The 12002-nt window shown below is 52.8% G+C and overlaps 1 protein-coding gene across 2 annotated transcripts in view; it reads left to right on the top strand.

The window, feature by feature from the left end:
* ST3GAL5 (ST3 beta-galactoside alpha-2,3-sialyltransferase 5) overlaps positions 1 to 5317 on the top strand; it is a 37957-nt gene extending 32640 nt beyond the window's left edge. Inside the window, exons 5-7 of one of the 2 annotated variants that reach the window (XM_081264280.1) lie at positions 412 to 598; positions 977 to 1135; positions 3141 to 5317. In XM_081264280.1, the coding sequence (XP_081120406.1) occupies positions 412 to 598; positions 977 to 1135; positions 3141 to 3389 (595 nt within the window). In that variant the 3' untranslated portion in view covers positions 3390 to 5317. The remainder of the gene's footprint in view (positions 1 to 411; positions 599 to 976; positions 1136 to 3140) is intronic. The other variant, XM_081264279.1, reaches the window with a different exon arrangement.
* The last annotated feature ends 6685 nt before the right edge of the window (positions 5318 to 12002 follow it).

The following is a 12002-nucleotide window of genomic DNA, read 5'->3' as shown; positions in this document are numbered from 1 at the left end:
TGAGCCCCGCCTCCTCGGCTGCTGCACGTGCGTTTGTGCCTGCCTTGTGCTAGCGTGGGGGATTGATTCCCTCTGACTTCCTTTTGAAATTCTAGCAAGAACCAGGAATATTTTGAGCACAATGGGAATCTTTCAAGGAAACTTTACTGGCACCCCAAGAAAGCCCAGGATGGAATATGCGTTCGTGGGCTTAGGTCCTGGGTAGGTAGAATCGCTAGTCATTCAGAGGTGAGGTCTGGCGCTCTGTTGTGACTGAAGCTGCGTTTGTCATACCAGCCAAGGTGGCAGGCAGAATGCCCACCCCAGCATGTCCTGGTCCCAGACAGTGTGGGAACATGGCCTGGGTGCTGTGGGGTGTGGCCAGGTGGTGGCGCTGGCCTCGTCACTGTGTCTCTCTTTTTGTTTGAATAGGTTAAACAGTGCGCCCATTGAGGGGTATTCCGAGCATGTTGGAAATAAAACTACCATACGGATGACTTACCCAGAGGGCGCCCCACTCTCTGATGCTGAGTATCACGCTACTGACCTGTTTGTTGCTGTTTTATTTAAGAGTGTTGATTTCAACTGGCTTCAAGCAGTGGCAAAAAATGAAACCCTGGTAAGCAGCAGAAACCACATCTCAGGGGTCCTTGGTGGAAGGCATAGGCGTATTTGAGCCCTCCATCAGGAGGGCTTCCTGATGGACGTTCCTGTCCTGTCCAATGCACCGTTTTTGTTGTTTTGCTTTGGTTTTCTTGTGGTGCTGAGGATTGAGCCCAGGGCCCTGTGCCCAGGAGGTGGGCGCTCTGCCAGCTGAGCCACACCCAGCCCTGCCGTTCGTCTCTGGGCCTTGCTGCTTTCCTGGTAGCTGGTTCTGAGTGGCTCCACGGTCTTCAGCAGCGGCTGAGCTGCGGGTCCTGCGGGTGGGCGTTTGCTCCCCTCTGCTGGCGGGGTGACCTTGTCCAGTCCCTAACAAGGGCTCACTTTCTTTCCTTAGCCATTCTGGGTGCGACTCTTCTTTTGGAAGCAGGTGGCAGAAAAAATTCCCCTACAGCCAAAACATTTCAGGATTCTGAATCCAGTTATCATCCAGGAGACGGCCTTCGACATCCTGCGATACCCAGAGCCCCAGTCGAGATTCTGGGGCCGAGACAAGGTACTCTCCTGCTGCGTAGTTCAGCGTTGTCCACGTTCAAGGGGAGACAGTCCACAGTTCCCGCAGGCTCCACTAGAAACCCAGGAGCCTCCCCAGAGGAGGAGCCTCAGTGGGCCCTGGCTTCCGGGCGCCTCCTGGTGTGGTGACTGCTGGCTGGCGTGGTCAGCACTGTGTCACTGAGGTGTGAGGGACAGGGCTCTTTTTCCAGGGCTCCATGCACTTCGCTGGCCAGAAAAGTTCTCTCCTTTGAACACGGTGAGCCGCTCAGTGCAAGGTGGCGCTCACCATCACCTCGGTGACAGTGATGGTGACTTCGCTCTCCAAGCCTCGCTCCTCATGAGCCCGTGAGCTGGTCTGCAGGATCCGAGTCGCTCAACTGCGTGTGTAGAACTGTGAACACTTGCATGGAAGTTGTTCTTAAATGAAGTTTAGCACAGGTGTAATAAGCACTCCCAGAACACACAGAGCTCCTCACAATCCACGAGAAGAGGTGTGCCAGTGACCAGGGCAGACACACCAACAGGCGTCCCCAGGAGAGATTGGCATGAGCAAAGAATGCTGTGCAGGGGACTCGGCACTACCAGCCCCGCAGGCACCAAGGAGCCGCCTGGCCTTCCTGCCTCCTCCGTAGCAGAGGCTGGGAAATCTGAGAGGTCTTTGTCAGGATGGAGGTAGAATAAGCCAGCACGGTCCTGGAGGGTGGCTCGCAGTGCGGGTCCAGGCTGCCCAGCGGGAAGGCGCCCTGAGCCCTCACTCCTCTTAGTTTCCATGGCAACCATGCAGGCTGGCCATGGGGTTCCTGCCTAGCCCCAGAGGGAGTCTGAGGGAGATGAGCACATCACGACAGGGAGCAGTTTCTAAGGAGTGATGAAGGTCCCTGTGTTCGCTGTCCCCACCTAAATCAGTGCATGCCGGAGAGAACCCCATTCCCATGTCAGGGTTGTTTATGGCAGCCCCCGGGGCCCAGACAGCAGGAAGGCAGCCCCTCTGCACGTGAGAGCCACACAGCAGAGCTTGAGAGGTCACCCATCCCCAGTCCAAAACCCAAGGCATCCTGAGCACCAACCCCACACCCCAGGGCAGAGTTCATGGGACCTCGGAGGCCACCACCCTGAGGGTGCTGGTGAGGTCGCCTTCAGGCTGCATGTGAGATGCACAGGAAGCCACGGGTGTTGTGTTTGGACTTGGGTCCCAGCCCCAAGGTGTCTTATGTATGTGCAAATATTCCAAGGTCCCCAAGTACCCAAAGCAGTGCTGGCCCAGCGTGTCTGGAAGGGCTGCTTACCCTGGGATTGGCTGCCAGTTCTGTTCTCTGTGTCTTCACCCAAGACCATGCTGGAGGGCGGGAAGCAGAATGCAGAGTCACACCCTCCAGGTGGCATGGGCCACTGGGACAGGAAGAGAGCAGCAGCCCAGGGAGCCACGAGTGGCCTGGACCTGGGCATGCTGGGCCAAGTGGGGAGGATCCAGTCTAAAAGGAACAGACAGGAAGCCCTTGATTCAGGTCGAAAACTGCGCTGGCCTGAGCGGAGGGTGGGAAGGAGCTGGCTTCAGCTGGATGTGGTCTGCAGTGTCGTCTGCAGAACAGCATCTGGCCAAGTGGACGTAGAGCAGCAGGACTGATGTTCATGGGACAGCCTGCCCCCCACAGGGTCCCAGTGGAGGTCAGGCCCTGGGAGGGACAGGCAGGTCCTCTGGTTGCCTGGGGATATTTGTCACATGAGAAGGCGGTGGGCCTGCCCTGGTTCAGGACGCCCAGCAGAGGCAGAGCTTGGGAAGCAGCTTGAGCTAGGACCAGAAGCCCTGTCCAGCTGTGCCTCAAGGGTACATTGGGAGCGTCCACAGACTACATTTTGGAGATGGGTTCCTTGACCCCCATGGGGAGTTGTGCTGTCCAGGTGAAGTAGTGTGAGGTCCACCCCTGCAGCGGGCAGTTTTGTGCCCACACAGCCCCTGCAGCACCACAGAGCAGCGAATGAGGAACTTGGTCTTTGCTCTTTTTCAGAATGTCCCCACAATGGGCGCCGTGGCCGTCATCTTGGCCACACATCTGTGCGATGAAGTCAGCCTGGCAGGCTTTGGGTATGACCTCAGCCGCCCCCAGATGCCCCTGCACTACTTCGACAGCCAGTGTATGGCGGCCATGAACTGGCAGACCATGCACAACGTGACCACGGAGACCAGGCTCCTCCTGCGGCTGGTCAAGGGAGGCGTAGTGAAGGACCTCACGGGGGGCATCCACTGTGAATTCTGAGCACACCGACCTCACCAGGAAGGGTGCCTGTGCCCCAAGGGCTGTGTCGGGCCTCCTCTGTGCAGTTCATCCTGCAGATAATATGAAGAGCAGTTGGTATTTTTAACCTTAATTTAAAAGATGTCCAGGTCTTCCCACTTCTTTTCCTATTTATTTGAAGTCAGTATTTGTTTTTGCACAACATTTTATAAGTTAAGTTCAAAAATGGAAAGACTTTTCAAAGAGAATTGTATGAAATATTTTATTGGATTTTTTAAGAAAGTAATTTAATCTGTAGAAGCTCTGACCATGCACATTGCACGCGGAATACCAGGTGGTGCGGTGGATGGCGGGCTCACTCCTTGAAGACCTGCTGACTGCCTGCCTTCTCGGGTCCTCTGCTCCTTGGGTGGCACAGCAGAGCGGCTCTGAGGAGGGCACTGGGCACTGAGCCACTGCAGCCTGGAGGCCTTGCTGGGGGAGGGACACTGGCCAGGGCCCAGCCCTCTGAGTGCTGTGTGGTGCCCAGGGCCGTGGAGGCCACGGTCGTCCCGGCAATCACAGCGACTCTTGGCCTTCTTGAGGACATTAGTCCTGCCCTTCCAGAGCACTTAGGTTCTGTGAGATGTTTGAGGTGGCTCATAAAGACCAGCACTGGTACCCAGCGTCAGGGAGTCATAAAGACAAAGAAAGAGCCTCTGGTATCCAGCGTTGGGGGAGACGCCCTTTTCAGGAACAGTCACATTTTCTGAAATCTCCCAGTGTTATAATTTCCTTATTAAAACATTTTTTTAAAGATGTGTGAATGCTCACCTGGTGGGGTGTGCCAAGCAGTGTGCTGGCCAGAGAGGGAGAACAGGAACGAATGAAGTGTGTGAGGGCTAACGAGGAGGTCCTTGCAATGCTTGGTTATTTGTTCAAGGAAATGAGTCTGAGGCTCCCTGAAACTGTCTGGCTGGGGGCCACTCCTCGCAGGGACCCTGGAGGCTACAGCAGCGGGGACAGGGTCAGGGTGCCTTCCTCACGGGCTGCTTGGCCCCAGGCAGGACTTTCTGGAGAGGCTGTGATATCCTCTGGAGGGCCTGGTCCCTGAAGTCAGCAGGCTGGCGCTCCTCTGGCCCCGTCTCCACCGTGTGGCTGCTGGTGTCCACCTCTCCCCTGTCCTCTGCTGCCCTGCTACACAGCCAGGCGGCCCTGCCTATTCTGAGTCTGTCCCCCTGCCTGGGTGGATCAGGGCCATGGTGCATCAGTGCCACTACAGGGCCCCTCTGACCCTGGGCTCTGGGTCCGGCTCAGGCACCATAGGGCACCACACTCTTCTGTAGTCTATCTCTCTTCTTAAACCTGTGTGGGTCCCGCATTCTTCTCTGTAAGGCGCTGGTTGCCTAGAAGAGGGTTTTAAACTTCCCACCAGTTACAGGACTTCATCTTGGAAACGGGCTCTGAAGGCGATCCAGAGCTCCCTGAGGGCCCCGCTGACCCACAGCCCTCAGTGCTACTTAGAGAATCCCAGATGGTTCTTTTTTTTACAAGGCAGAATTAACCCCCCGTGTCCTTCCTGGGTGCTCAGCCTCCAGACCTCAGCTGGTGGCCTCCCAGCACCTGCCCCACACGTCCGTCTTCTGTACTGTGCTTCCCCCTCAGCCCGTGTGTCCTCCTGGGCAGTAAGTAGAGGCCCTAAGTAAGTCCGAAGGCTTGGTTTTGAGGGTTGGGGTTGTGTCTCAGTGGTAGAATGTTTGCCTACTGTGTGTGAAGCACTGGGTTCAATCCTCAGCACCACATTAAATAAATAAGTAAGCTGGGTGCATGCCTGTCATTCCAGCAGCTTGGGAGGCTGAGGCAGGAGGATCTCAAGTTCAAAGCCAGCCTCAGCAACAGTGAGGTGCTAAGCAACTCAGTGAGTCCCTGTCTCTAAATAAAATACAAAACAGGGCTGGGATGTGGCTCAGTGGTTGAGGGCCCCTGAGTTCAATCCCCAGCACCCCAAAATAAGTCAATAGGGAAAATAAAGGTATTGTGTCCACCTACAACTAAAGAAAATTTACTGAACAAAGAAGGTTTGTCTTGGATCTGTGATGGTGTCCAACAGCCTGCCGGTGCTGGCCTGAGCCCATCTTGGGACTTCGGACCCTTGGTGTGTTTAGCTGGACCTTTCTGCTTTGCTCAGAGCTGCTCCCCTGTGCCCAGCACAACTGTCTTCCGGGGAACAGGCCCCTGGGCCTTGGGTGCAGGGAGGCCGATCCCTGGTCTCTGAAGCTTTATGGTGCCCCCGGCCCCTCCTGCAGCAGCCCAGGTACCAGCCTCCTGGGGGTGGAACCGTGTGAGGGTGCCTTCCCCGTCTCGTGTAGCTGGACAGACTCCATCCGGATCATTCCGGCAGCTTCTCCTGTCTCGGTGTCCCTTGCTGTCTTCCTTGCTCCCAGTGCTTGTTCATGTTCCCAGGGACCCTGCAGGAGCACGCGGTGTGTCCACTGATGGTGGGTCTCAGCACTGGCCACGCTACTGTGAGTCACATGCGTTGCAGAGCCAGCACTGTGACTGGACTGCCTTCTGGAGACCAGCCGGGCACCAGGCTTGAGTGGCGGAGGCTGCACCATGTCCAGGTCACCAGGGCTCCCAGGTCTTCGGTACTTGGGCAGCGCTGAGCCCAGGTCACACCACACCTCACTGGACACAAAGGGGTTGTGGTGTCACCTTGTACTGGAGCACCTGTGGAGCAGCTCACTAGAGGACAGGGCGGCAGGGACCCGACTCCGCTCAGCCTCCGCGCCAGGTGTGGGCGCGATCCATGCGCCTGTGCGACCCTGGCTGTCTGTTGGGAAGGCTTGAAGGCTGCGGCTGCGGCTGCGGCTCAGGGTTGAGTGCTCGAATGGCATGTGGGAGGCTCCATCCTCAGCACCCCATAAAATAGAGAAGTAAAACAAACACAGGCTGTCTACCTGTACACACTGACCCTCCTGAGGCACCCTGATGGCCACACACTCCACTCAGGCCCCAGGAAGGAGGCAGATGGGCTCCTGCCTTATGAACAGAGGCAAGGAGGGCCTGCCCAGGCTCCTGACTCGAGCCCCTCCGCCCTCCAAGGTCGGGTCACACCGCACCGGGTTTGCCTTGTGCAGGAAGCGGGGTATGGCGGGGTAACCCTGGCCTACAACTCACAGTCAGCAGACGCCTGAAGCTAAATTGGGAAGAAGGTCTATTCACCACCCATACACAGATTGATTGATTACAAATTAATGTTCTGAAGTGAAATTGCAGTCTGAGGAGGTTTTATGCATGTACACACTTCATTAATCTGCATTCTAAGATATGCGAGGCCAGTGTTGCCCATAAGTTTCTATTATCATTCCAAAAGCATTTATCATGGAACAGTGATTATATGAATCAATCAAGCAAAAACAGCGTCTGTGGGATCATCTTACTGTATTATTTCTTGTACTTGTTAATAAATAGAGCTTGAAATATATAATATAGCATTAGAATGGGAAGAGGGGCCAGGCACGGTAGCATACACCTGCAATCCCAGTAGCTTGAGAGGCTGAGGCAGGAGGATCTCAAGTTCAAAGCCAGCCTCAGTAATGGTGAGATGCTAAGCAACTCAGTGAGACCCTCTCTCTAAATAAACTACAAATTAGGGCTGTGGATGTGGCTCAGTGGCCAAGTGCCCCTGAGTTCAATCCCTGGTACCAAAAGAAAAACAAAACAAAAATAATAGGAAGAAGGAATTTTAATTTGTAATAATAATCACTTTTTTTTAAGAGAGAGAATTTTTTAATATTTATTTTTTAGTTATCGGCGGACACAACATCTTTGTATGTGGTGCTGAGGATCGAACCCAGGCTGCACGCATGCCAGGCGAGTGCGCTACCGCTTGAGCCACATCCCCAGCCCAATAATCACTTTTCTATTATTAGACTTTATATAAAAGTAAAGGGGTGCTGTCCAGAAAGTTCAGCTGTGGGTAGCACATCTCTTATCAATTTCAAAACAAGCTCTGCACAGATCTAATGTTTCAGCCCGTTTAAAGAATAGAAACTGCAAATGACTCTTGGTTGAACAATAGAGGGAACCATGTGCCTCCAGTTCTCATGCCACTGGGACAATTCCTGCTTTCTCCCTCCCTGGATTTCAAACAGTATTTAAATATCACCACATTTCCAAGGTTCTGTCCTAATATCCCACCTGTGAGCCAAGAGGGTCTCCAAGGCAAACAACCCAGTGGAGTGAAGGTGGAAAAATCTCCTGAAGGATAGAACCATCGTCATTACAGGAGCAAGAACACCTCAACGTGGCTGTCACAGAACAGATACACCAAGTGTTCTTTAAAATGGCACACAGGGGACAATGACATTAGTTTTGAAGGTTGTGGGCTTTGCACAGGCGAAAGCAACAGGAGACAAAAGCTTTCAGTGGCTGTGATGGCAGTGATTACAGTTCACAATGAAGGACACATCACATTCTGAAACAGGACTACCACAAGCCAGGTGAAGTTCCCCACAACCGAGGAGAACAGGTTTCCCTTCCAGCCATTCTGTCACCAGCTGTGAGCCTTCAAGGCACCATCTTCCTTTAAAATCCAAGGAGCTTTGCCTTCGAAAGACGCAAATGCAGCAGATTTTGCTTCTTACATTCATTTAAAAAATGGAACAGGGCTGGGGCTAGAGCTCAGTAGGTAGAGTGCTTGCCTCGCATGCACAGGCCCTGGTTTCAGACCCCAGCACCACACACACACACAAAATGGGACGGCATGATTCTAGCAGGCACTCTGCATGTTAGACAATCCAGCTGCAGCGTCTGAACGTGAAAAGGACACGGCACTTTACACGGTATAATTGACAAATAACATGACCAGAGCGTATACTCAGATTTCCTGAGGCGCTCAGCCAGGAGTTTCCTTCTGGAAAGATCAACGGGGTGCCCTGCACTTACGAGTGGCCACAGTGTGTGCAGCTCAGCTGCTTAACAGCAGGAGGCACAACAGCATTGACTTCAGCTCCTGGAAGCTTCCTCATAGAGGTCCAACTGCCCCTCCTGTAATGCAGCATGGACACACACTGGATTCCAACTCTGGTGGCACCACGTAGCAAAACATCTGTCACCACGTGTCAAACAAATCCAATGACAAAAAGAAACCAGAAAGAAAGCAGCAACTGAAACAATGTGGCTTCGACACTCACAGCCTCCTCCACCCCCCCCCCCCTCACAGCACGACCACGTACCCAAGCCACCTCATAATGCCACCGAGACCGGACAGCTCTGAGGACCATGCGCTTTGTATGCAAATGCATTATTCATTCGTTTGTAGATGCTCCACACCTGGTCAAGGTAGGACTTTCCTCTTTTTGATGACCCCATGTGGAAATAGTAACAGGACTTTATATATTTTATGTAGTCCTCAGACCAGCAAGTTTGGGAGGAGAATCGCCAACTGGGGCAGCAAAGTCGTGAGGTCCTGGGGGCCCGGCCCAGGCATCCTGAGTTTCATTGCACTCTCAGCTCTCCGACTCACCCTCCTGTCCTACACACCACCAGCAAAGAAGCAGCAAGGACCGTGATGGAAGTGACAAGACATTCCTTTCCTCTGTGAGAAATGATAAGTTAGCAGCATCTCACACAGGAAAAGGAAACCAAATGATGTGCTTTAAGCTGATGCAGAAAACTAGAAATAATCTGTTCAAAAGCAACTTGCATGGGCTGGGGTTGTGGTCAGAGGTAGAGTGCTCACCTAGCATGCATGAGGCTCTGGGTTCCATCCTCAGCACCACATAAAACAAAAGATTGTGTCCACCTACAACTAAAAAACACAAATAAGTATTTTTTAAAGAGAGAGATAATTTTTTAATATTTAGGTTTCAGTGGACACAACATCTTTATTTTTTATTTTATGTGGTACTGAGGATCGAACCCAGCGCCCTGCGCATGCCAGGCGAGTGCGTTACCGCTTGAGCCACATCCCCAGACCAAATCAATATTTTTAAAAAGCAACTTGCATGGCTCTGGGAAATAAAGATAATGGAAATGATGGAGTCAACAGGGAACAACAACAAAACCTCTCGAGCAAGAGAATGTCTGACCAACTTGATCCCATCACCCCTGGGAGAGAACAGGACAGCTGTCCACATTCGTGCCACGCTTACGCATGCAGGCCCAGAAGCAGGTGCCCTTTGAGGCATGAAGGAAAAGCAAATCTTCTAAGTGATCAAAAACCAGTATTTTGAGATGCAGTCTCTAAATACAAAATGAGATCAGCAAAAGCAGACACGATGGTAGGAAATTAAACTTGAGAGGGGAGAGATGCCCTCAAGTAACGGCATCAGAAGGGCTAAAATCTGTCTGACGCCGATCCTCAGTATGCCAAAGTGCCCTGCCTTCCTCACCTTCCTCACCTTCCTCACCAAGTGTTTTATGTGGGAAACGGCACTGAATTAAGTTAAAAAGCACTGAATCCAGAACGGTGAAGTCACTTGGGCGAGAGATTATCCATCAGGATGAAGGAGGAGCAAAAGAAGCAGCCGGTGGGTGAGTGAGAGGGTGAGCTGCTACTTGGACCACCACCTAGACACCCGACCTGAACTGAGGTCAGACAGCATGCTGGGTCGCGGGCGGCAGGCTGGCCAAGCCCTGGGGGACTGGCTTTCTGTTTCCATCTCACCTTTTCTTTTAAGAGGACCGAGGACCCTAGGCCTGATGATGTGGGACTCTGACTCCTCCCACTGGGAACCTGACTTGGGTCAGGAAAGGGACTTGGTATTTGTAAGGATGGTGGGAAGCGTGGGGAAGGTGCTGGCGAGCTGCAGGAAGGACATGGGAGAGAAGGCCCCTCCCACAGGCCTCCTCTGCACTGCGGCTTGTCCTTCCCTCTCGGGCAGCTCTGTCCTCTCTTCCAGGCCTCCCTCCTCTGATTTGAAGCAGTCTGTGACTAGGAGCACCATCAGGGACTGTGACAGTACAAGCTGAGGCAGCTCCAGTCATTGTACTAGGTCCTCTGAGTTCTGAATGTGTGAGGCTGAAAAACCCATGAGAGGTCACTGCAGCCTCTTGCGCCACCCCATCAGAAGTGGGAGCCTCAGCGGGGCCAGTTGTCCCACGTCCAGGCACCCATTGGGTCCTAAGCACTGCCTGGCAGCCTCTCCAAACCAGTGGTTTCACTTTCATAATCTGATTGATTAGATTTGACTAATTCCCAATACTAAGGGCGATCCGTTTCACAAAGAGGAAATCTCCGTGGTAGCATAATACGGTGCCACAAACATGCCCAGACTTTCAGTGGTGACTTTCCCAAGAGCAAATGTCTTGTAAGTGGAGAGAGGGTCCTGCCTCTGGAGCTCAGCTGCCACGCAGGGCTCAGCAGGTGCGGGGGCCACAGGCTGGGTGCCAGCAGACACGGAAGGCAGGTTTCCTGAACCATGCAGGAGCCATCAGGAGACCCCCAGGGGCAGCACACAGACCCTGGAAGGACCTGAAGCTGGATTGCGCCAAACCCTATGTATACCACATCCTTCCGGCACCCATGGACATGGCAAGGCTGGTTTATAAGCGAGGCACAAAGATTGGCAACCTCAATGACAAGAGAGAGCGATCATGACAGTGTGCTGTATTAAAGCTATTTAAAACTTACAAATTGCTTAATTTCCCATTTGCTAATTTCTGACTGTGGTTGACCACAAGAAGCTGAGGTCACAGGAAGCAGAACCCTGGTGAAAGAGGGGACTCCACCACCAAGAAGAGCTCACAACCTAGCTCCTGTCGACGTCACAGAAAGTCAGTTCCAATAAAAGTTGATGACAAGCTCACTGGAATCATTAGGCCCCCTGAACTACCCAACAGCAGTGTGACTGTGACAGACGACTGAAGATGGGCAAGGGCCAGGTAGAGCTGACTGAGAACAGTAGCTAAATGAAAGCCGTAGCCAGATGTGGTGGCCCACACCTGTGATCTCAGTGGCTTGGGAGGCTGAGGCAGGAGGATTGTGAGTTCAAAGCCAGCCTCAGCAAGGGCGAGGCCCTAAACAACTCAGTGAGACCCTGTCTCTAAAATATAAAACAGGGCTGGGGATGTGGCTTCATGGTCAAGTGCCCCTGAATTCAAGCCCCGGTACAAAAAAAAAAAAAATAAAATAAAAAGAAAGAAAGCTGTGGCAGGCTGGCTCCCCCTGATAACACATCAAGATGTGACTGGGTCATTCCAGGGGAGGAGAAGCCGCTAGCAAAAGGGACAGGCCATCATGCACATCTGTCATGTCACAACTCGTGCATGGCAGTTTGATGCTGGCTTCATCTGAATGCCCACCACAGGTCCTACCTGCTATGCGTCAAGAGTGTGTTTTGATTTGCTTCGATTCCGAGTCTGAAGTGGACCATGGGTTCTGAGGCTGGTCGAATGGAAGCTCTTGGGTGGAGATGCTGGGCAACAGAGACTTCATGCGAGTGTGGGTCTTCAAAGTGATGATGACATAGACACCTTATCTGTAACCGTCCAGGGGTCTGAGTGATGTTTTAAAAGAATGTGGCTGTGTAAGAGCCGGGCGCATCATGCAGGGTTTTTTTTTTTTTTTGGTTGTAGATGGACACATACCTTTATTTTATTCATTTATTTTATGTGGTGCTCAGGCTCAAACCCAGTGCCCTATACATG

Source organism: Spermophilus citellus (assembly GCF_964194105.1).
Source record: "Spermophilus citellus genome assembly, chromosome: 13".
Lineage (NCBI taxonomy): Eukaryota > Metazoa > Chordata > Mammalia > Rodentia > Sciuridae > Spermophilus > Spermophilus citellus.
Note: the sequence above shows the minus strand (reverse complement) of the source record. Positions and strands in the feature narration are given on the sequence as shown.